This window comes from Cydia splendana, chromosome 21 (assembly GCF_910591565.1).
Source record: "Cydia splendana chromosome 21, ilCydSple1.2, whole genome shotgun sequence".
Lineage (NCBI taxonomy): Eukaryota > Metazoa > Arthropoda > Insecta > Lepidoptera > Tortricidae > Cydia > Cydia splendana.
The window spans coordinates 142,904-169,474 of record NC_085980.1 but is presented as its reverse complement, the minus strand read 5'-3'; the positions used below and the strand labels follow the sequence as shown (position 1 = coordinate 169,474).

The 26,571-nt window shown below is 37.8% G+C and overlaps 3 protein-coding genes and 1 long non-coding RNA gene across 4 annotated transcripts in view; 3 read left to right on the top strand and 1 right to left on the bottom strand.

The window, feature by feature from the left end:
• Positions 1-19,620, bottom strand: part of LOC134801178 (G protein-coupled receptor kinase 2) — a 95,904-nt gene extending 76,284 nt beyond the window's left edge. The window contains exon 1 of the mRNA XM_063773725.1: positions 19,155-19,620. Within this exon, the coding sequence (XP_063629795.1) occupies positions 19,155-19,206 (52 nt within the window). The 5' untranslated portion in view covers positions 19,207-19,620. The remainder of the gene's footprint in view (positions 1-19,154) is intronic.
• Positions 1-26,571, top strand: part of LOC134801353 (claspin-like) — a 416,093-nt gene that overhangs the window by 359,316 nt on the left and 30,206 nt on the right. The gene's annotated exons all lie outside the window — the stretch shown is intronic.
• LOC134801236 (uncharacterized) overlaps positions 21,774-26,571 on the top strand; it is a gene marked incomplete at its 3' end in the record, with an annotated part of 32,474 nt that continues 27,676 nt past the window's right edge. Inside the window, exons 1-2 of the mRNA XM_063773769.1 lie at positions 21,774-21,982; positions 25,485-25,641. Of these exons, the coding sequence (XP_063629839.1) occupies positions 21,784-21,982; positions 25,485-25,641 (356 nt within the window). The remainder of the gene's footprint in view (positions 21,983-25,484; positions 25,642-26,571) is intronic.
• On the top strand, positions 24,768-25,217 carry LOC134801189 (uncharacterized). Its single transcript, XR_010145633.1, has 2 exons — positions 24,768-25,023; positions 25,102-25,217. It is a non-coding gene; the product is annotated as an uncharacterized LOC134801189 (long non-coding RNA).

Sequence of the window (26,571 nt, the reverse complement as noted above, 5' to 3'; positions counted from 1 at the left end):
ACTCTGGCAACTTATATATATTATATATATAGCTACCAAAACATATCCACCAAACTACCAATAGAAGATGTAGAATGGAGTGTAATTGTGTGTCTTAGAAAAATAGTGCCTCCGAGTTTGACAGCTGAGTAGATCGCGCTATACAGGCCATAAGTAGGGATTGCAATCCGGTCCGGCGGATCCGGTAATCCGGCCGGATCCGGCACTTTCTAGGAGCTACCGGATCCGGTTGAAATCACCGGATCCGGACCGGATCCGGGATAATAGAAAAAAAGACCGCACGCAGCACCCACTGCGCGTTTTAGGTGAGATAAAGGCGACGGATAGAAGAAAGAAGTTAAACAGAATAAAGAACGAATGAAAAAATCCATATTTTGTAAAATAAGAAGATATTTAATATGACGATGATTGAGAACAGAAGAGGATTTCCTCTTCTTTCATGTTGGTGGCACGAATCGGCACGATACGACGATTAATTAAATAATTAGAAGTAAAATTTAAAGGATGGAGATGCCATGAAAGGCATTTGTAACGACCGGTCTGGCCTAGTGAGTAGTGACCATTCAGTGACCCTGCCTATGAAGCCGATGGTCCTGGGTTTGAATACCGGTAAGGGCATTTATTTGTGTGAGGAACACAGATATTTGTTCCTGAGTTATGGTTGTTTTCTACGTATACCGGGTGTGGCTTGTAATATGAGCAAAAAATTGAACAGTATGCTGTACTCCTCATACTGACCAACATTTGATCAGCGACTTTTAAAATAACTTGGGGTTTGATTTTTAATACACTTTAAAGTTTATTCTTAGACGCAATGTATTGCGAATTTTGTTATGTATAAGGCGTGACAAGCAACGTCAATCACAATGATATGGCGTGGCGATGGCGTCCATTGAAGATAATATTTATTTTGTATGAAAAATAGGGAGTCTAAATACTTCATAATTTTTAAAAGTTTTTGAACAAAAGTGTCACTGTTTGAGGAGTGCAATCTATGTTTTAATTATTTGCTCATGTTACAGGCCACACCCGGTATAAGCATGTATTTATCAATATACTATACGTATATATATCGTCGCCTAGAAGTACTACCTAGAGCTAGCTAGTACCCATAATATTACAACCTTTGCTTGGTTTGGGGCTACGAGTAGGTCGATCTGTATAAAATTGTCCCCAAATATTTATTCATGAATTATTTATTTACTTGTGATTTAGGCTATAAAACTATTTTCACCGATAAAAAATGAAAGCAAGATAATAATATTGGAGCGCATTTTATACAATTTTGGTTAAAAGTAAAATAACTTGTTACTAGAATGGATGTCAGCGTTACAAATAATTCCATCAAAGAACAGTTACGAAAACTTGTCCTTTCAAGGAGTTCCATTTCCCATCCCATAATTATCCCATTAAGGCTGGCTTTGGAATCTAATCAAATTTATATTTTTATTGTAAACGTATAAATTTGAGCAGAATGTGGATGATTAAATATAATAAAATTAATAAATGACTTAGATTTCAAATTTTATTTTTAAATTGAGATTGACTTTGACTATGTGACACTTTTTAATACTTAGGATTATTTTATTGTTAAAAAGTTATTTCTTATTAACTTCAAAATGTTGTTTTATGAATACATTTGTAAAAATACCCTTTGTTTCTCATATAACGCATAAAACTTGAAAAATATGTCATTTAATTAATTTTAATATCCTTATACCTAACCGGATCCGGTCCGGCCGGATCCGGCCGGATTGAGGCCATAATCCGGCCGGATCCGGCCGGATAGAAAATCAATCCGGTTTGCAATCCCTAGCCATAAGTGATATGTGGCAGTCGATTTGTACCTATACCTAAAGTCAACTTTTGACAATATAATGTATAAATTGGAAAAAGTGTAAGTGTTGTCGGCAGGGTGTTCATCCTCACAGTCTAGAGTCTAAATGGTCCCGCACTGTGCGGTACTTAGAGGAATTTCCTCCCGCGACACTCCGGCCGGCTGTGGAGTGTGGAGTGAGCTCCCTGCCGAGGTTTTTAAAGGGTATTTAAAGGGTCGGCAACGCACCCTTGTATTGGAGTTGCAGGCGTCCATAGGCTACGGTGACCGTTTACCATCAGGCGGGATGTAAGCTTCTTTGCCACCGACGTGTTATTTAAAAAAACAACATATTTTTTTTATTGTTGTTATTGTTAAAGTAGCACCGCCCACAATCTCTCTGCTTTGCCTAAAGGTTAACTGGTAGAGAATGCCTTATGGCATTAAGTCCGCCTTTTGTACTGTAAGGTTTTTCTTTTGTGCAATAAAGGTTAAATAAATAAATAAATAAATATTTTGTGTTGATAGTGATAGGTTAAGAGGTAATTAAATAAAGCCTAGTTTCCTGAGTTGGAACGTCGCCGTCGTCGGTTCGGTTGGGACTGTTACTGTTAGGAGTCGCTTTTGTAAAAACTAATATAGTGCGCCGCCGATTCTCACTGACCAGCTGCGTTCAGTAAGCAAACAACGTTTTATTAATCATCTAGTGATTATTAATATTAAATAGCAACCGTATATATAATCCGCAAAGGAACCGCCGACTCGATAATTACTCGCAAATCATTCTGCGGGCGTCTTCATTTGCATTTCATCGAGCGAACTTGCAGATCGGTGTCTTTGGATTATAATTAAAAGATGTCTTATGCCAAGGTGGGTAAAGTATGTGTACGTCACCAACGGGATAAAGTCACTCTAATTTAAAATAACGAAAAGCAATGAATATATGTATAATAATTTATTAAAAATAAACGTTGACTAATGTCTACTAAAATTTTAAAAGTGCGACCAAAATCGTCCTGTAACAAGACCAGTGTATTAAATAATTATAAAATACTGGTCGGAGGGAGATGTAACGTGATGTGGGCGTGGATTAAAGTCGTGTTTCATTTGTTATTGACGGACATATTATGCGGTCGCTTTCCTATTTGGCTAGTGAAGTGATTACTGATTACTCAAGCCAAACAAACATAGACAAATGTAAGTGGCCGTAAAGCCCGTCACAGACGGAGCGATAATATATGCGCAGATAGCGTAATGACTAGCTTAAGACAGAGTCCACACACGAAGCTGTAATGTAATATATGTTGGTATCTTACGATAGTTGCGATATCTTATCAAAAGGCATCTTCTCATCTTCACACTCAACTATACCAAAATATGTATCGCTCTCTGTCTAGCACCTACATTATGAAAGACGAAATATACCAAAATATATCGTTATCGTAATATACCGATAAATATTTTGGTATAGTTGAGTGTGGGGTACTTAGGAATACCTACTCTAAGATATCTGTCGGCATCTTACGGTAGGTATCTGCCGATATAATTATTATCGCTCCGTCTGTGACGGGCTTCAGTAGAAGTTATCTCAAGTTGCTTGATTTTGGTTACAGGTTGTTCCTTTGACAACATCTTGCACAAATCGTTTTTGAGGACCTTGTTATGTTTTACACTTGATAGACCTTATCTCGTTGAAATTAAGCTTACGAATGGTTTGTTAACTGTGACGACGACGGTTTGCATCCACGGCCTTTTCCATGAAAGCTTGTAAGTTGTATTGTACAGCCGGATTCACAATGTTTGCCTGGCGTGTCGTGTCGTGTTGTGTTGTGTCATGACGCATCAGAACGGTAATCGGCTGCATACATATCTGTGATGCACGCTGCTTCAGACAAATATGAACGCCACCATCATATTAAATGTATGGCACCGATTACCTTTGTGATGCGTCACGACACAACACAACGCGACACATCAGACAAATCTGAACCCGGCTTAACTCGTAATTCATGCGGAAATTTCGTTTTAACTCCTTTTATTAGAAAGAGGCCTCTTCTTCTAGTTATTACCAGTTTTCTTGAAACAGGCCGCGGATATATGAAGACAAAAACCAAGCATTCAGGTTCGGTTAACACCCTATAAAAGCGGGCAAAAAACGACAATGTACGCCTTTCTAGCAGCAAACTGCGTAATTCCAGCAAAATGTGGTAGTTAACTCCAGCTCAACCGTTCTACAAATATGTGAGCGTGTTGAAAGGTCGCCAGGGGCCCGGGCACAGCAGGTCTGCGGTGTCCCCGTTCACAACATTATCAATTCGTGTGTTGTAGTGTAGGGCTCTTCTACACACACACGAGCTTCAAGAAGCTGTACAGGAGCGCAGCTTGCATCCCCACGATCGTGCGTGAGAAATGAGGTGATGAACAATGAAATAACGATATACTCGTAGCCAACTTACGCCATTTACAAGGCAAGTTGTTTGTGAGGCTTCCTCATCTTGAAAATGCATGGAACTTCGTGCTCGGTTTGAAGCCCTAACTATCTATCCTATTAAACTTAACAAAATAACAGTCAGTCCTATTAAAATAATTGAAGATTAAAAAGGACACGTAAAGGTACTTCTGAAATTGGCTTTTATCGTGGTGGGTTGGGCGAGAGATTAAAGCCACTTCACCCCAATACGTATATATCGTCGAGTATTTATCGCAATTTCCCTTTTATTAGCTTAAGGCCCCTGTACATATTGGGCCAGCGTGAGCCAGTCTGGGGGACGCATTTATGCGTTAGAGGGAGCAAGTGATATTGCTATCTCATTCTACCGCATGGCTGCGTCCCTTGGACTGGCCTGCGTTGGCCCAATATGTACAGGGGCCTTTAGAAAGTTAATTTGTAAAGGGACCTTAGAGACCTAATCTATCAACTTTAATTTTTTGGTCGGATATCGGAATAAAACTTAAAAATGGGACATTCTGTGAAGAAACTAATTTTACTTAGTATCCTTGTATATTCAGAGAAAGCGCGCTCAATTTGGTAGGTATTCCACAATAGACTTAGCTCAACGGACGGTTATCGGCCGTTCTTAGTTACATCGGACCTTCTGTAGGCGCCTCCGCTGTGTCGAGACTATCTTAGGAGCGTTGTATATTCAGAGAGGCCCTTCAATTTGGTAGGTATTCCGCAATGGGCTCAGGCTTTTTCTAGCCTGGACGTTCCCAACCCTTATACATATACTTACCGATCTTTAGCCTAACACAAACCAGTATAAAGATGATATCTGGAGGCCTAGCCAAGATGACAATCATATTAGAACGACACACTCCCAGGGTAAAGAAACAATGTATCGGGATGACAAATACAACGATAAGTCACGTGACTATTTCTATACATTATTTAAGTTTCGATTGGCATTTCCTATCAACGGTCGTCAGCTTGGCTAGGCCCCCAGGAAGCGGCAGCGGGGCGTCGAGATTCCTTGAAATCCTTAGAATTTGAGCAGCTTGTATAAGTTTGCGTTTGTTTAACATGATGGACGTCCCGCTCAGGCGTCCACTCAGTTTGCACACATCGCAGGGGCTCACCATTAATCTGGTAGGTACTTGAGGCTAATGTTAGGCAAGCGATGAATTCAGCACAAGTATATTGTGAACAAGGGTTTTGTGATGGTAATCGCGGGTTTCGCTCAAGAATAATGCGCTTAGAAGACGACATTGTGTAGGTCTCAGTCTCAGGGGTAAACTAGATTTGCTTTCTTTTGAATGCGCTTGGCACGTGCACAGTTTGTTAGAACGACATTGGATACAAGATACAAGGTGACGGTGAATTCTGGAATTGGCTTTAGATTTTTACAAGCTTAGTAAACTGTTCTTCAGCTAAGTCAATACGACTGTGGACAAACATTAAATGAATACACGTAAGTAAAAATCAAAAGCCGTGTTCAAATTCCGATAAGAGGATTTATTTGCGAATAAGAACAGATATTTGTTCAATAACTTTACTTTATCAAGCTTATTGTGGGATTCTAAGTCGATTAGTATAAGATTTCTCCCATTGTATTTATTTATTTTCCTATTACATGACATGACCAGTTGCATTTCTACACTGAGAGAAAAATCATCACCAGGAATTAATAAACAGTTCTGTACTGCACTGAGAGAAAAAACTAACAAAAACACACTTAGAATTACAAAAATAAAACTTAATCCGGGGACAAGGAGAGTCAACTAATAGGAACAAATTGACTTTTGCAATTTCCATTTAGTAGGAAATACAACTTCTATATTTGTAATTTGAAGTATGCTAGAGTAATTTCAGAAATTTGGTTTTGTTATTCCGAGAGGTGCTTTAGCAATATCGGAGGTGATGACGTCATGGGTGAAAACTAACCATTTTGTAATTCTAAGCGTGCTTTAGCAATATCGGAGACGATGACGTCATAGGTTTTACTAAACTGTACTGCGATTCCAAGCTAGCTGTTGTTATTCTAGAGATAATGACGTCACAGGCAAAAACTAAACTGTTTGCAATTCCTCCGCCCCTAGCAAACGGGCGCCGCGAGAGCATGTCGCGCGCGTGGTAGCTACCCGTCTCTATTTCTGTCTGTATGAATAAAAAAGCATTTGGTAGTATATCTCTGTACTAAAGAGGCACTATAAAAGCCTGTCGAGATATTCTACCCATTCCTTTCTTATTCATACAGTCAGAAAGAGACTAGTAGTTATTACGCGCGCAACATGCTCTCGCGGCGCACCTGTGCTAGGGAGGTTGGAATTGCAAACAGTTTAGATTTACCTTTGATGTCATTATCACTAGAATAACAACAGCTAGCTCGAAGTTGCAGAACAATATATTCCTGTAGACCCCAACTACACAGTAGGTCGCAGGTTAATATGTCCATGGCCCACAATATATCCTAAATTTATTATTTAACTTAAGTATGTTTTAAACAAAGAAGACACGAGACACGCCCGCCCGACATCCGACACAATACTAACTCTAACCAAATGAACGTAGCAAGTAGCTGTGTTGGTATTACAAAACTCGTTTAGTGATTGGTACAACAATGAACATAAACACAACAAGTCTATCTACTAAATACCAGTAAACTTTGTAATGTCGCTATAGTAACAACTGAATTGTTATTTTAAATGGGGTAATGTTATTCCCGCGAACTCGTTTTTTAGATATTACAAAACTATGTAAGTGAGACATTTACTAAAATCATAACTTGAAATCACAGATGCTTTTTTCCAAAAATCACAAACTTTACTAGTAAAAATCGGAGAATTTTAGTAGTAATAAAAATGGATTGTAACAAATACTGAACTTTGTTTAATGCTCCATTTACTAAAGTCTGTTTGCTGAAATTAGATTTAGTATTACTGAGCTGTTTGTAGAAATAAATAAATTTGACAGAAATAGTGAAACTTCCATGATTACTACTAAAACTTCATTTTTCCCCCACACTGAGAGAAAAATCACCACCAGGAATTAATAAACAGTTCTGTACTGGGGGAAAAAATGAAGTTTTAGTAGTAATCATGGAAGTTTCACTATTTCTGTAAAATTTATTTATTTCTACAAACAGCTCAGTAATACTAAATCTAATTTCAGCAAACAGACTTTAGTAAATGGAGCATTAAACAAAGTTCAGTATTTGTTACAATCCATTTTTATTACTACTAAAATTCTCCGATTTTTACTAGTAAAGTTTGTGATTTTTGGAAAAAAGCATCTGTGATTTCAAGTTATGATTTTAGTAAATGTCTCACTTACATAGTTTTGTAATATCTAAAAACAAGTTCGCGGGAATAACATTACCCCATTTAAAATAACAATTCAGTTGTTACTATAGCGACATTACAAAGTTTACTGGTATTTAGTAGATAGACTTGTTGTGTTTATGTTCATTGTTGTACCAATCACTAAACGAGTTTTGTAATACCAACACAGCGAAACGAATGTTAGTGATTTTAGTAAAATTTACTACTTGCTACGTTCATTTGGTTAGAGTTAGTATTGTGTCGGATGTCGGGCGGGCGTGTCTCGTGTCTTCTTTGTTTAAAACATACTTAAGTTAAATAATAAATGTAGGATATATATTGCGGGCCATGGACATATTAACCCGCGACCTACTGTGTAGTTGGGTTCTACAGGAATATATTGTTCTGCAACTTCGAGCTAGCTGTTGTTATTCTAGTGATAATGACATCATAGGTAAATCTAAACTGTTTGCAATTCCAACCTCCCTAGCACAGGTGCGCCGCGAGAGCATGTTGCGCGCGTAATAACTACTAGTCTCTTTCTGACTGTATGAATAAGAAAGGAATGGGTAGAATATCTCGACAGGCTTTTATAGTGCCTCTTTAGTACAGAGATATACTACCAAATGCTTTTTTATTCATACAGACAGAAATAGAGACGGGTAGCTACCACGCGCGCGACATGCTCTCGCGGCGCCCGTTTGCTAGGGGCGGAGGAATTGCAAACAGTTTAGTTTTTGCCTGTGACGTCATTATCTCTAGAATAACAACAGCTAGCTTGGAATCGCAGTACAGTTTAGTAAAACCTATGACGTCATCGTCTCCGATATTGCTAAAGCACGCTTAGAATTACAAAACGGTTAGTTTTCACGCATGACGTCATCACCTCCGATATTGCTAAAGCACCTCTCGGAATAACAAAACCAAATTTCTGAAATTACTCTAGCATACTTCAAATTACAAATATAGAAGTTGTATTTCCTACTAAATGGAAATTGCAAAAGTCAATTTGTTCCTATTAGTTGACTCTCCTTGTCCCCGGATTAAGTTTTATTTTTGTAATTCTAAGTGTGTTTTTGTTAGTTTTTTGTCTCAGTGTACGCAAATATCCAAATGAAATACGAGTGGAGTTTCAAGCCATGTGTTTCTTTAAATTCTATTTTCCAAATCGCAAAACACCATCCGGTAAGACTTGTAAGATTTCTATGCAGCAGGTTTACAGAATAAAGTTTTATAAACTCGAGACAAGCATGTTTTGAGAGGACGAGCTTCAGTGTCGCGATGCAAATAGCTTCTATCAAGTTTACTATTTCAGCTATATACAATTCCCGAGAAACTAAAGCATTAAAATTCACAAACGAAACTTTCTACTTGTAAGAACGATTCTTCAATATAATAACAGCCATGATGTTTCCAGTTCCAGTACTGCAGACTGGTATTGATGGCGTATTCCATGGTTCCATAATTGTAAAGCATCACGGTAGACCTCGTCGGAGATGGCGAACCGAGCTTAAAGCATTTAGCGGGAAATTTTCACAAGATTAGTTGGAAGAAGAATAAGAGGCAAAGCCAGATGGCAAAGGCCAGGCAGTGGGACTCCAGGCTCTTCAATTAATCCCTGCTAATATTATAAATGCGAAACCAACTCTGTCTGTTCTGTTAAAAAAAATTGGTACGTATAGATACAGATAGTTTTAGGCCCTGGGAAGAACATAGGATAGTTTTATCAATCTTCATCATCATACCACGTAGACAACGTCGTGGGCAAAAGCTAGTAGTAAATAATTTTGACTACCAGTTTTGACGGTGGTATTAGTACCCATACCCAATCCACGGTCCCTTCGCCTCTGACCTGCGGTTGCGCCATGCCGCCCGCGCATCCTCTCAGCTGGCCTTGAGCCGGATTACAGGCGAAACTACGTTCATTCCACTCCTGAGGGCATACCGCGAAAAACGGAAATCGCAATTTCGTTATCTGCTTCTCTATCGCTCGAATACAAAGTGAGTGACAGAGAAGCGGATAACGAAATTTTTGCGGTAGGACGTGTGATTCCTCCTCGTCTTAGCGTTTTCCCGCTTGCATATTAAAGGAACCCGGGGTCTGCTTGGGAAACCTAATAATCCCGAGAATTAACGCAGTTACTAGTTTTTACGAAACGGCTGCCATTATGACTTTTTGGCCCAGAGGGGAAACTAGATCTTATTGGGATAAATCTATTTTGCTCATGGTGTTTTTCTTCAGCGACACGCGATTGGTTAAATAAATAATATCCAATGTTTCGTACATAAATTCCGAAAGTCATATTAGGTACAGTCAGCGTCATATATTTATTTTATTTTATTTAAACTTTATTGCACAAAATATATACAACAATGTACAAATGGCGGACTTAATGCCAAATGGCATTCTCTACTAGTCAACCATAGGGCCAAACAGAGATATCTACAATTAGTGCAGAGAGAGAAATATACCTATTGAGTGAATTAAAAAAGCAAACTATACATACAAACTACATAAATAAATAAAATATATATAAACTACCACATATTTATACAATACATACTATAAATATAATAATGATGGATATTATTCGAACTCTTGTTTTAGCAAATGCTTACGCAACAACCGCTTAAAAGAAAACTTACTTGGAGCTTGTCTAATATTTTAGAGGGAGTGAGTTCCAAAGACGACTAGCCTGGACGGCGAAAGAATTAGTCATAAAACCAGTACGGTGAGAAGGTATGGTCAGTTTGAGAACGCGGGAGGTACGCAGCTCACATCCTGGACGAGGAGTATCGAAGACGAGTTTACTTTTGAGATATCCAGGAGCAGAAGGCTCAAACAGGATCGAAAATGGGACACAAAGGATCCGGAAGGACCTACGACGACGGATGGAGAGCCAGTTGAGCTGCCGGCGGTAAAAGGAGACATGATCGTATTTACGAAGTCCAAATATAAATCTAATACAGTTATTGAGTAGACCGTCTAGTTTATTGAATGAGTGATATAGTAGGCAGCATCCAAAGTATTCACCATATAATCTGTATATGGTGTACCGGACTATTTGAATATGTACTTTGGTTTGGATGCTACCTACCATATGACGCTGACATTACGAGCTTAGAACCCGCGACCTCCGGATGGAAAATCGCAGTTCTTACCACCTGGCCCCAATTTCACCACGGTGACAGGTGCGACAATTGTAAAATCACTGTTGCTGACGTCACAGGCATCCATGGGCTACGGTTACCACTTACCATCGGGCGGGCCGTATTCCTGTTTGCCACCATCATTGTATTATTTAAAAAAACTTTATTATATCGGAAACAAACAGATATTTCTTTTGCGAAGTTTCTGACAATTGTCAAGATTTAGAAGAATTGTAGGTAATTCTTGACAGGTAATGAGTTATATGTTATATGTCGGAATTTCGTGACAATTGTAGTGTTTCTTGTGACAATTGTCATAAACTTAGCAAGAGAAATATCTGTTTTTTCCGATATAATAAAGTTTTTTTTTTAATAAAACAATGATGGTGGCAAACAAGAATACGGCCCGCCCGATGGTAAGCGGTAACCTTAGCCCATGGATGCCTGTGACGTCAGCAACAGTGATGTTTTACAATTGTCGCACCTGTCACCGTGGTGAAATTGGAGCCTGGTTATAAGCTAGGTTAATTACCAGCGCTCTCATACTAGATGTATATTATTTTAATTAAACTAAATTAATCCCCGTCACCTTTGGCCCGGTTACGCCATTCGCGTTCCACTCACGAACTGGAAGGTCGTCAATAGCAAATAATAGATAAAACAAAACAAAACGTGCACGCAAATCTAATGTCCAACTAGTAATAAATGTTCGACATATATGTCGGATATACAAACCCAGTCATATAAACCTCAAACACATATAACATAGGAAAACGTTGCAGAATGCCAGGAATATTATATTGTCTTTCTTATATACATACATGCCTACTTATGCGATAAATCTTTTATTCCATTCCCATTACGATGGCGGAAAGATAATAAAGTAATCGTGATAAACAATTTTATGGGAGTTCTAAAATAAGCATCAGATACGCGAAATAGTAATTGCACTTAAAATAGAATACGGTTGTTCGAATGCTCGCTTTTACGAGACGAAACCGCGCTATAAAAATGTTATGGCCTCGTCCATTCCCGATCAAAGTCATTTCTAACTAGTATACTCTGAGCCCTCATTCTCTATACTTGTTAGGGGTCTAGGGATCCGAGTATAGGCGGGTTTTATTTAGGAATAGGAGCGGGGTCGGCGGCCGCTCGATTAGTGGTCACTGACGTATAAACATGACGGTAACGTATTGATGACGTGTTCAGGAGCAGAGCTTTTTCAGTGTTAGGCGGCGTTGGGGTGGCGCGTTTACTGTGTAGCTGTAGGCTGTGGTGTTAGCGTACTGTTTACAATCGATGAGGTGAGCATTAATAATAATAACAAAACCCTACTCTACATTAGAATGAATATTCATACTATATGCGTAATTGTTTGAAGGGATTTGTAATCCTAATCAAGTTGTGGGGGCAGCATCCGGTCATGACCGATAGTGTAATTATCGCCGTTTCCGGTCGGCTTATCGATCACCTACTGATTTATATTCATTGGACTCCTTGTATGGAGCGGAGTTTTGATGCATGTCGCATGTTGTGGAAAGTAGGCCTAAGCTGGATACCTTAAAACCACCAAATTATAATCCAGTTGCAGTACAACTATCCCCAAGTTTCATTCGTAATTGAGTACAGATGTAGTGCATAATTATTTTACATCGTATTTTGTCGGAATCGGTCGTACTTATTTGTCATGCTACTTCAGTCAACATTTTGTATAACCTACTTTTTGTACCGAGACAGTTTATAAAAAAAAGATTATATAAGTAGTGTGATGTTTTACTTTCGTCATGGGTAGTAGTCATCTAAAAAATTGATTAGGGCTAAGCGAGGTAAAAAGTTCGAGAAACCCTGCCTTAGACGAAACGAACCAATGTAATTGAAAACAATTAGCATTGTTTAAAAACATTAGCTACTGCCTACTGCAAGTTTAAGTGGCCAACCCGTTATCTCGCGCTCGCGCGGTGACGCTCGTTACGGTTACTGATGTTATCTAATACTTAGTCGGGGTTCCCTCGGAATCTGAAAAATGACAGCTTAACTGAAAGTATGTACTGAAATCACTAAACCGATTTTTATGAAAATTGACATACTGTAGAAACTCAAGCATTTGTGAAGGACGTGTTATTTTTTCAAGGAACTAGAGGAATGAAAAAAAATACGTTGATAAAGATTTTTTTACACCACCTATTCGGCAAAGGGCTTTTTCTTCCCTGCTAGGAGGGATCAAAGTGGCACTTTTCTTCCCTGCTAGGAGGGATCAACAAAGTAACACTTTTCTGTTCTAGCACACATTTTAACATTTTTTTGCACATTATTTTTTTAGCTTAAAATAATCTGTTTAAGCATCAGATTGTGTCAACACTAAGATTTTTTTATTTTCCTCGTAGTTGATGTGAAAAGCAGTATGTGTCACAAGTTATAAAAATTATTTCGTCTTGGGCGTTAACACTTGAATTCCTCATTACGCTCAGGATTCTACTTTAGGGATTCTATTGTAGAATCCATCGCTTCATTCAGGATTCAATGTAGGCCCTTGACGGAAATATATCATTTTGATCCCTTGTAACACAATTTTTTTCATATTTACAAGTATTTTACAAAATATATATATATATATATATATATATATAGTTATTAAGATACTACTATTATCTAACTAAAACAAAACTGTTATCTTCAAAATACTCTTCTTTAGCTTTCGAACCCGAATGCAAACGTTTGCTAAAATTATCAATACCTATGTTACAGTTATAAAATTTAGGGCCACCGTATATGTAGTGAAAAGAGCTTAGTTTTATTTAGCCGATGAGGTTTATTCATTATGAATCTATGTAGTGGCGAGTAACTGTCACGGAACCCTGTCGCCCAAACCTCAAGTTACGTAAAGCACTTTAGATAAGCGAGCCACTCACATGTCGATGGATAACGAATATCTCCGCTTAATCTCTCTAGAACACAACTCTTGCTATGATACCGTATACCTACTGTGTCTCAATTTTACTTATATCTTAAAAGTAAATTTCCTTTCATGCATTTTGTATGGCGAAACGGATGTTTGTCGTTGTAGTACGAGTATGAAATGAAGAAATATATGAGTTGTACTCAGTTTAGATTCGTTCGAACATCGATGTTGATGTGTTTGGAGAAGATTTTTATGTTGTTATGTGAAATTTATCAATACCTATTATTGTTTCAAAATTGTCACATAACATAACGCAATATAAACATATACCTATATGTATACATGATGTATAATTACGCTTCAATGACAGCTGATTTGTTCACATCAAATGCCAATTTTGCTCGATCAAATAAATGCCTTCATTGTACGTTGCAGTAAATAAATGAAAAATTAAGTCGTGAGCTTGTGAGTGATAATTTGCAAGTTTTTTGAATGGACGCCTCACGCCGCGGATTTTATTATCAAATCAAATATTTGTGACTTGAATTGGCATGACAAATAAGATGTTAAGCAAGCCAGCGACGGCTCTCAAACATACAATAGAGAACTACCAAACTTTTGGTACAAACAAATATTATCCCTTTGAACGCGCCGCCTCATCGTAAACCTTGTCGGAATGCACGAAGGCTGATAGGTACCTATGTTGGCCTGTAGTCGCGCGCGTCAGGTAACGCCTCTGGCGGTCAAAGCCGATCATGTTGACAAACGTTTTTGGGCAACCGGTCCTAACTGTTGTGATTAGCAAATAGGCCCCTCGCCATGTGCATATTGTGATCGGTTCGCGACTAGTATCGCCGCGATAAAAATAAACCCGATGGGGCAGGATGCGGGCAATAACAGCAGAGCCCTCGTGTGACCGGTCCGAGAACCGACCCTGGAACTATGGGCAAACATTTACACACTAACTGTTCAACTGTTTAAAATAACTTATTTCTTACATATTACTGCACAATATTTTTCTCAAAGCCACCATTCGCCAATTAAGTTTTTTATGTCGCAGTCGGATCGTATAATCCGCCGTATTACATTAGGTACGGCTAGCCGTTTTCAAAAACAGGGGCGTTTTGAAATGCGGCGGTTTAACGATTAGCCGGATTGAATGCGGCTAAATGAGAATCCGCCGGAATGTATTCGGCGCCATACGTTCTTCAACACGGCTAGCCGTAATGTAATACAGCGAATCATTAGGCGCCGCTTTGACAGTTTTTAGTTCCCATTTTTAACACTCGTGGCGCTGCCTGACATAACAACAACAAACTATGAAAAACGCTGGGGTGTCCATCAAATCTGGAGTTCGTCGGACTGTTTCTTTTCAAAAAACATTCCTTCCCAACTTAAATAGACGCGGGGCTCCTATTTCTGAGCGGTTTGCCCTTCGGGCATTTGAAGCTACCTAACGAACCTAACCTACCTCCCCGTAATACATTTCCTTCACAACTTAAATAGACGGAGCCCCGCTTGGGCTCCGAAAAATGGAAAATGTTTTGGAAAAGAAACACATGTAGTGCGGTGGGACCATGGTAAAAATAAATTAAATTGCAAACATTGTCAAACTCCGGTTACGTAGGCGACCGAAAGAACTGGTCACTCTACAATCTAAATAGTAGGTAGTACGATGCGGCTAAACGTAAGCCGCCTTATTGAAGAACGTATCGCAATGAGAATCCGGCTAATAGTCGAACCGCCGCATTTCAAAACGCCCCTGTTTTTGAAAACGGCTAGCCGTAATGTAATACGGCGGATTAAACGATCTGACTACGACATATATAACAAACAATCGAGCAAAGTTTAGTCCTATTGCTAATATTAATTGAGACCCGAGCAAGCAAAGGATTTTAAAATCTCTACGCTTGCGGTTAAAAATAGTGGAATCTTGAGAATTGCGAGGGTTTGAAAGCACGTGGCGAACAAATTTTGCTACCTATTGAACTAGATCCTTCGTTTTGTACCTCACTACTACTCAATTTATATTAATTTCAGCTTAATAGCAAGATAATTTAGACGATTATCACACTGGCGCCGCATCAGTGTGATACTGCCTAACAACGCGAGGTAAATAAAAGCTCGTGAAAAGTAAATGACACAAGCCCTTATTTCTGACCTTTTAGTTTAGATAGCGGGTAGTTGGCATCGTCGCGCCCCAACATAAAACTACTCTCTTCTGTACAAGTGTACACAATTCAGTTTTACGGCGAATTCATGTAAATGCGGCTTTATTCAGTTGGTATTGCGCGATTAATGCGAGTGCCTGTTCGCATTGTTTGCACTTATTGCATTGAGGAACGTGCAGCTCCTAAATTGACATGAAATCCTTTATTGCAATATACAGAATAACTTTTTTAAATTAATATATTAGACACTGGAGAAACTAACTAGGTATTGAGATGCAAGGACCGTTTTATTTTATGGGAATGTATATTTAGAACTCTTCTTGTAAAAACTAGAATTGACTTAATGAAATATCGATATTAACTGTTGTCGATATGTATACATAATACATAACATACATTCCTCGACTCCATAGAAAATATTTAAATATAAATATTTAATTAGAAAAAGTTTTAAGTTTTAAGTATATTTATGGGAAATAATATCCTAGCAACGGAAATCAGTCCACTTGACTGGTTTATTGCCAAATTCTTGCAAATTCACATAATAAAAATTATTGGGTAATTTTTTGGATTGTAGCGTCACATTGTCGTTTTGCCTCTATGAAGCATTGTCGCTACATACCGCACCAGAACAGTAACAGCACCAGGACCGGGCTACGATCGTAGCGTAAAAGTGAATGAGTTAAATAAAACTTTTAGGTATTATAGGTATCATATTAGTAGATATTGTGCTCACAAACAAAGGAGACGATGCGACATATGACAATGTCTAAAATAGGTTTCCTATTTGCCCACACTGTCCCACTAAAAAACGTTCCTGTATGTAGTAAATATTATCTAAACATTAACATGTGTATTTAAAAAAAGTGTAATAATACTTTTCTTATTCACTATCTATTCCATACTTCTTGGTAAATAAACAGTAGTGATATAAATGTTAGCTCTAATAGTTATACAAGTAAAGTAAGTCTTGAAGGATTAGTAGTGCCTAGCCTAGGTAATGCAAATAATTGAAGTTAGATAGAATTAATAGGCATACACGGACTAGCAAGCGCAGCGTAGGACGTCCACCCACAAGATGGACAGACGATCTTGTTAAGGTCGCTGGAAGACGCTGGATGCGGGTCGCTTCCAACCGGCACGTATGGAGGTCCAAGGGGGAGGCCTATGTTCAGCAGTGGACGTCTTATGGCTGAGATGATGAATAGGCCTACAGTCACGGAAGATTAGATGGAGATGTAGAAACATTAGCAAGAGTGCCACTAACAAATGTTTGTCATTATATATATTTTCAAACGCTTAGTAGCCGTTTTTGGACAGATTATATTTCATCACCCAACCTAAACATTTTATAATCTCATCCAAATCTCAGCCTCCTATAATTTCCAAAAAAATCTTTAATAGCATTTCTTAAGCAACACAACTACTACTACACATAACAGCTACTTATAGGCGATTAGAGATTGACTTTCTTCACAATTTTACATACAGATTTCCTGTTTATTTTTCCTTAAAAAAAGCTAGTGGTAAATATCAAGCGCACATTAGATTAACATTGTTAACTCCAGTTCTGAGAACCGGCCTCAGACATTCATTAGTCCGTGATAAGCTATCACTATAGGTACCAGACTGCCATTAAATTTTACACACATTTACATTACTAACCAGTTGGCTAAAATATTCCATTTTCCCAAGGTTCATTTAGGGCTATATGAATATTGTGTTATGGTGATAAATTGCTAATATCAAGTTTGGTCATATTTAATAATATCTGAAAAAAATCATTGTCTGAGTGTAGACACTTAGGAAAAGAGTTTGCTTTTGTAGTTACCTTTTCCTAATGTAAGTTACATTTAATTATTGTTTTGTACAGTCATGTTTTGTCAGTTCATGTCAAAGTTATGTTTACACTGTTGATTTTACTATAGTTTACTACTACTATTATAAAAGAGGTTTATAATAGTAGTAGTGAATGTAGTAGTGGAGTAGGATTTATTTGTTGTAAATTAGCTCATCAGAAACTTCTGATAAACTAAAAGAACAAGTTTGCCAATTTGTGCTGCTTATAGTTGTTGATGATGTTTAAATCATTGATCTGTAGGCCTAACAACACACTATCTGACCAATCATGCAGTACAAACAGACTTTGTGAAACTTGGAAACTAAACTAGTAGGAATAAAACTAAGCAAATACAATATTCATAGATTGCTCCCTAAAGTCTAAAGTTTCTGTCAGTCAATAAACCAATTAATGATCCAATAAAACTGTTCTACGCTAAACAAACATACATACATTACATGCATGTTCTAGCTGCAAGTGTGTTGCTGACCAATAGTACACCTTATATCATTGCAGTAAGGTTTACAAATAGTCAGGCAATATTTGTAAACTATCTGTGGCCTGCACTAGCTGTCAACCACAACTCATTGAGTTGTAAAACGATACTTCACCACACACACGGCCAAAAGGAAGTAAGGATCTGAATTGTGTTTACTGTTAGTGCCTTCATGCTTGGGAGATGTCTTCATGTCCTTATTTAGTTCACTAGAGCAGTTACCCTGTCACAGGTGATTGGACCAGTGTCCAGATATACATGTTTGTTTGATATTGTTCTTGTTGTAAATAACTGTCTTACACATGCATGCAATTGTACAGTGTTGGTTTGTCTATCTTAATCTTGTACAGTTATTCAATTGAGTCAAAAGCTTGGTGAAAGAGCTCTCTTATAGGATAAGTTCACCTGTTATATATTGTTAATCTCTGGCTTGAGGGTCGATGATAGAGAATAGTTACTGGCATAATGTATGTCTATTCCACACTTTTAACTGTGCAATAAAATGTAAATAAATAATAACAGTGACACTAAGGTTTATAGTCCCAAGTTTTTGGTGTCTGCAGGCACATCTTTTTCATAGTCACTATTATGTTCTTGCATAGTGGGGGGAGGTTATACAGCTTGTATTATGGGAACCTCTTCTAGTATCAGGCACAGACAGAAGATGCACACAAACCTTGTCCATTATAAACATCAACTACTGCTACATATGATATTGCAGATATTAAAGAATACAATGTGATCCTTATTTATTCCTTGAGTTATCAACACCGATGAGGTACATAGGGTTAACCTATTCAATTGATCTTTCATTATATTCAAATTGCTCTCTAATATAGACTAACAAGTGAGACGACGTTTCTAGAGACAACTGGGCCTATTTTCCACTTGACAAGCCCCAGACTAACTGATTTGAATACAGAATCGTGTAGTCATGAATAATTCCGAGCACGCGGCTATTTTTTAAAATTTACAAGCTCTTCGGCTACCGGGGCAATCAGGAGCTTGATAAGAAGCGACCGTACCTTCTCTGGCCTTCAAATAGACTGTGTTGGCGACGATGTTCTCTAATTCCATTAGTTCCAGTGTGGCGAGTTGAGGCGTCCTTCCGGCAAACGAGGTCTCGCCGCAGCGGCCGCTCCGCCGCGCTGCGCCAGCCCCTGCAGCCCATCAATGCACCCCGCACGCACACTGCACGACACTGCGGCTAGCCCGACCACATAACACTTCGGCGACTATCACCGACACCGCGCTCCGAGGGTGTGGTGGCACGAACACGTCTCACTGCAAGGCGACCGCGTGCCGATAAACTAAACACCGCGGCGCTAAGCGGGCACTTTGTTTCAGTTATTTGATCGTAATCGGTGAACACGCCCGAATATTAGCGAATTATTGACGACGGACTACGCGAAACGCTATAAAATTACTGTGAGGTAGAAATTGTAAATGCGGTTGCCAGCCTACTACGCACTAAACTACGCTTTTCTACTATAACGGCATGAGTTGGACTTTCCTTGGTACGATTTTGATGACATTGACAAGTAGGCTACAAGTATTTAGGCCTATATTTTGAGTTTAGAATAGGTACATGAGGGTACATACTATTGAACTAGACGAAGCGTTAAAACATGTATTTCTGAAAATCACAATATGAGCAGTTTGATTAGCGATTAGCATCACGATTTTTACAGCCATCACAACGATTACAAGATTATATTGGATACAGCTTATTAGTTTTTATCAAAATGGGTAGGTAGTTGTTTAAATGATAATGAGAAGTTAAAACTAGTGGCTCTGTGAGCTGTAGACCTCGCGAGCAGAGCTTGAAATAACATGGTGCTAAGAGCTTTAAATACACCGTGTTTTTTTTGATTTCCGTTAATTTCAAGGGTGCATTCTTGAGCTTAAATCAAGTAACTTTCTCAAAGACACCGATGTTCTAATTAAGTCCATTTCGGAGATAATCCATAATTTATTTTTTTACTATAAGGCCTCTACAAGCGTGTACACTTGCCTTAGGGCCGGCTTACATATTGATTAGTGTTTAGAATGAGTTCATACATTTGCTACTAAACTTAAGTACAATCTCGGTCGATTGATGTACGAAATGACATTGATATGTCACAGATTTCAATTGTTTGGTTGAGTTAAATGTAATGCCCGTGTTACAACAACGCTATATGCTACATTTAATTACTTTTTAAACAAAAAAAAAAAAACAAAAAAGAAAACAAAAAAAAATTTTTTTTTTTGAAAAATAACTATGCCATTTAGTTCTTATAAACGTACTTAACTATACCCCGAAGTTAACGGAATTCAATAAAAATACGGTGTATAGTAAATAAAAGAAAAACAATACGAAATTTATGTGTAAAAAAATACAAAAAGTTATAATATCCCAGCATACAATTACTGGGGATCGAACCCAGACCCTCTGTGCAAACAGAAAAAGCGAACGTTTACAAACTGAGCCAAATAGTTCTTAGATGGGTTGACGAAATTTAGCTACTCCTTCTCAAATTAAAATTAGCTAAAATTAAATATCTAAATACCGCCTAAACCAGCGATAATTTTTTTCTGCATTTTTTGCTATTAACTCTGTAAACATGTTTCAAAAAGAAAAAAGTCTTATGATATCGATACGACTATTTGTTTAGGCGCCAGGTATCACGACTCCGCCATTTTTAAAAATTTCCAAAAACCGGATTGACAAAAAAAAATTATTTAGTCATAAAATTCGGTCACAAAATTTCACGAGAATCGGTTAAGTTAAGAATTGCGACCTGTAGAGGAGAACATCCGGACATACGAAAGCAAAATGCCCGAGTCAAAACGTAGACCTTCGCTTCGCTTCGGTCAATAAATGAAGATTATGGTATATATTGGGTCTAGTAATTCAGAGCCATAAATTGCAACATTTCATATGAATCCATAATAATAGAGCCGGACCAAGCTAACTCTGCATGTGCATGGCAAAGTTTTGTTAAGGGCAAAGTAAATGTTAACTTTGTTTGACGATATAACGTTTATCATGACACCCCAGCACCTTGTTGTATCAAAATCCAGATGCAGAGTTAGCTTAAGGCCCCTCCATTATATAACTTTGGCCTCTGATTATCGACGTCGCTGTCCCTGCAACATGGCATGAATTAAGCGTCGTTTCACAGCGTTTTAACCGCGAAAACCGAGTGTAATAAAAACTTGAAATCATATCGATAACGTTTGCTCAACAATTACGCTTCCGTTGTCTTGTTCTAATTATCGCTCTATTTGACTCTGTTGGCCCGATATATAAATATATCACATACGCTTGGAGAGGCCTTTTAGACAGACTTCAAACGACTAAACTGATTTAAATTGAAACTACTATTTTAGTAGACCATTCATGCTGGCAAGGAAGTACACGTCAATTGAAATTCAATACTGCCAACATCGCAAATCATAATTATTTTCGTTCAGAAATTTATTAAAAAATAGGTTTAGTACCGCGCGTTTTGACAGTTCGTTTCGTTCTCTTTTGAGCTTTTGACTTTGACTTTGACATTTCTCGTACAGTCCGCGAGTTTTCGTTTCTCAAGCACGCACGTGTAGTGCCTTTATAAATAATGAGTATATAATAGTTTATGATATAAGGTAGGAGGAAAACCAAGAAGCATGGGTAAAGGCGACCCGTGTGGCGTGTGTGGCGAGACGAGGACGCGGCTGGTGGACGGGTTCTTCTACTGCGTGGAGTGCGGCACGCAGGACACAAACGTGCAGGAGACCGTGGTGGAGCACCAGGCGCTGGCCGACGGCACGTTCGCCATCGCACGCCGCTCCCGGTACGCCGTCAAGATCAAGGAGGGTGTGGAAAGTACGCGGTTCTTTTTTATTCTTTGGCTTTTTTATTGTTCCCCTTCTTGGCCTTAGCGCCCGGCTAGTTGTATCTTAACAAGTTGCTTACGCTCATCAATAGCGTAGCGCTTTAAAATCTAGTTTATCCTTGGCTAATATTTTTCTGTTATTTCTTATATTTATTTCCTTCAATAACTGCTATTTTCGTAATAACAAAGAGAATAAAGTCTATAGAGACGGATTGTCAAAGTAAATTATGTAGCCACTGTAAATTTACTGCCATTTTTCGACAGAACTTAAAACTGTTAGAACGCCATTTGACTTTGATCCTTATACAAAGCATAAAACAAATATCGGGAAAAACTTTATTGCAAATCGTATAGTAAATGCTTGGAACAAATTAACCTCTGAAGTTGTGAACTCTACAAGTGTGAATCAATTTAAAAATAGACTCGACAAACTATCAAAACAGTGAAATCATGCTAAGTGAACTATGATTTAGACGCACCAGCATCAGCTGCCTGTCTAAAACGAAATAATAATAATTCGTTATTATTTCAGTGATATGTGTTAACTTTTTATTATTATAAAGCTTTATTACTTCCATAGTTTTAACAGTTTTATAAATATATTATTTGATGATAGTTTTATATGGACCCCGTTTGGGTAAAAGCCTCCTCCAACCCATGCCATTTTTCACGGTCTTTGGCTGACTCCATCCAGCTTGCACCTGCAACCTTATGAATATCTTCTGCCCAACGCCTTCGTGGCTTGCCTGGTTTCCTTTTTCCTTGTGCTATAGGCCCTGACCATGTTGTTGTTTTAAGTGTCCATCTTTTGTCATTAAATCGAGCAATGTGGCCTGCCCATTTCCATTTGAGTCTCAATGCATGCTGAAGGGAATCTGTGAGTTTGGTTCTCTTTCTTATATCTTCGTTTCTTACTTTGTGAATTTTCCTTAAATGTAATAGACTTCTTTCCATCGAGCGCTGACAAACTGCAATTTTATGTTTTATTTTGTTAGTGCAAGTCCATGCTTGGCTTCCATATGTTAGGCTGGGCAAAATGCATGTATTCATTACAGTTTTCTTTAGTTTTAGGTGGTAATCCCCTTTCAATATTTCTTTTTGTACCCAGAATTTTTTCCAACTGCAGTTGACCCTTCTGTCTATTTCCTCCTCGTTACTGTCTGCGTTAAAGGATACTCGTTTTCCTAGATATATATATTCCTTGACATATTCTATGAGATTTCCTGATACGTGTATCTGCTTTCTTTCACTATAATTTGTCATTATTATTATTATTATAGCCTCTTTATTTCCATAACTCTTTTTTAGTTTCTGTTAAGATATGTTTTTATGCTGTTGTTTCTGTTGTTTTTCCTCCTTTCGTGAGGTATGGATCCCGTTTGGGTAAAGGCCTCCTCCCATTTCTTCCATAAATGTCTGTGTTTGGCATTGTACATCCAGTCTTTTCCTGCAACCTCTACTATGTCATCAGTCCACCGTTTGACTGGTTTGCCAACTTTCCTCTTGGCTGGTAATGGTTCTTTCCATCTTGTTGTTAGTGTTGTCCATCTGTCATCTGTATATCTTGAAATATGTCCTGCCCATTGCCATTTGAGCTTAAGGGCTTGTGTGAGCGCATCTTTGACGTTTGTTTTTATTCTTATAGTGTCGTTTTTAATTTTGTGCATTTTGTTTATTCCCAGTATGCTTCTTTCCATAGCTCGTTGTGTGGTGTTTATTTTTTGTTTGATCTTGTTGGTGTAAGTCCACGTTTGACATCCGTATAATAAATTTGTCATTACTTTGGTTTTTTTGGCATTCATTTGTAGTCCTACTAATTTGCTTTGAGTATCCAAGGTCTGTAGCATTTGTTCTAGCTCAGTAGCTGATTCGGCGAAGATAACAATGTCATCCGCAAATCTGAGGTGACTAAGGTGACAGTCTTGAATTTTGATTCCCTTGTTAGTCCAGTTGATTTTCTCAAATACTCCTTGCAGTACAGCTATAAATAGTTTTGGTGACAGAGGATCGCCTTGTCTGACGCCCCGTCCAATGATGTGTTAACTTATTAAATATTAATATTCACGCCATCTACTCGACTATAGGCCAAAGGTATGGTTCCATGTTTTCGAGCGATGGCGCCACAACCTTCAGCCTATGCTCGAGTAGATGGCGTGAATATTAATATTTAAAAAGTTAAAACATATCAGTTAAAGAATAAGGATCAAAATCAAATGGCGGTCAAACATGTTTAATCTTCTGTCGAAAGAAAATGAACCGTCTTTTGTAAATGAACTGTAGCTACATATAGATGGTCAAGCAAATCTTGTCAGTAGAAAAAGGCGCGAAATTTAAATTTTCTATGAGACATTTTTCAAATTTGCCGCCTTTTTCTACTGACACGATTTGCTTGACCAAGTATAATTTACCATGACAGTAACTCTCTTCTTCAAATCCTCTTTGGTAATAATAACTGTTTGTTAAGTGTGTAACTTGAAACAATAAAAAATGTTAACCCTAGAATAGTCAAGCTATGCTGCTATGAGCATTTAGCTGCCTGTGACAAAATAAAGATTTGTTAGACCTGTACCCCAAAAGCATAAAATTGTTGTAGTAATTCACCGAATCGCATTTCACCTTGAATGAAAAAGATATCACTAGATTTTTTTACTTGACGCACTTTTTCGCGTAGCTTTTGACATTAGTATAATTAAATTTTAGTATTAATTTTTTGTGTAGTATGTTACCGTAGACGCATTTCGCCGTGATCGACGTTTGTTTGGGACTCTAATTTGTGTTAGTTTAAGAAGATAATTAGGTTTCTTTTAAGGAGTAATAAAGCAGCTTTGTGTCTTAGATCATTTGTTTTGCTTTCTTTAACGCCAAGTATCCGAAATTAAGAATTACACCCAAGTCTACAGAATCATCAATCTACTCAATCTTCATACTGTTGCGTTGAATCACGTCGCCAATACAATACACGATCGAGGTGAAATGCGACTAAAGTAATAAACGATTGAGTCATAACGCGAACGTTAAATGCACGATCGAGGTGAAATGCGACAAAACTAATAACGACTAAAATAATAAACGATTGAGTCACAACGCGATATTTAAATGCACGATCGAGGTGAAATGCGACTAAAACTTATAGCCACTAGAAAAAAAAACTATTGAGACACAATGCGAAAATTAAATATGAGATCGAGGTGAAATGCGATTCGGTGAATTACTACATCAATTTTATGCTTTTGGGGTACAGGTCTAACAAATCAAAATAAAAACTGATAAAATGTACCATACATTTGTGAAGGTAATTTTTTTTACTACTAATTGTAAAACTGTTACTTATTCTAATGGTTTTTGTTTTGTTTTATCCCATAAAAATGATTGTAAACTGGTATCTCCATTATTTAAAATAAAAAAAAAACATTTTAATATGGGTGGCTAAATGCTCACCACGCGAACATTCTCTTCATGGAACGGCGCAACTACTCATAATAATTTTTGAAGTGAGCCCGGAGTGGTACAAGTGGCACAAGTCCAACTTCCTTCTGGCCGGGCTGACGGAGCTGCTCATCGAGCTTGGAGCGGCCCCGAGTGTGCGCATGAAGGTGCTGTGGATCTGGAGCCGCTACATCAAGATGTTCCAGAAAAGGGAGGCAATGGGGTGAGTGGAAAGCTAAGGTGTTTGATCACATTGCTGGATTGTATAGGTATCTAATTTCCTTCCCACTCTGTAAAAAAATTAGTACAATGGGGCACTCCAAGAGAGTAAAAATACCTTTTTCAGATAAGATAAGATAAGATAAGATAATCATTTATTGCATAATTATAGGTGTTACAGAAAGGTGGATTACATAATATGTATTTTAGTGGACTCACTATAATTTGCCTGTCAGGCGTACAATATTTGTTTACTTAAATTCTATACTAACTAATAACTATACCTACTTAATCTATATTAACTATTTACAATGTTTGTAATTGCCATATTTTTCCTTTTTAGCCTAGTTTTACCTGAGAAGAAAAAATAAGGCAGTGCTATCAACTATCCTATTATATAGTGGTTGAGAAATCTATATCAAAAAAATCATTAATATTGTAAGGCATCTTCTTTTTCAATACGTATACTAAAGATTTTTTAAACGCCTTTGCATCCTGATCTTTAATTGAGTCAGGTAATTTATTAAATAATTTGGCAGCCATTACGTATAAGCTTTTATTATAATAGGCGGTTTTTACAGGGATTTTTGGGAGTATCTCATACTTATTTTGATGATTTCGGGGCAAGTTTTTTTTTATTTTTCTAAAGAGATTTATATTATCTTTGACAAATATGCACACTTCCAATATAAACATAGAGGGGAGAGTTAGGATATCAAGTTTATTGAACAGAGGCTTGCAACTATCATTATATCTGGCTCTAGCAATAGATCGAACACATTTTTTTTGTAGAATAAACACGTCATTTTTATTACAAGAATTTCCCCAGTGCAGTAAACCATATCTCAAGATAGAAGATACTTGGCCATGATACGCACAGAGCGCAGTTTTTTGGGAAGACATAGTTGAGATTTTCCTAAGAGCATAAACATAT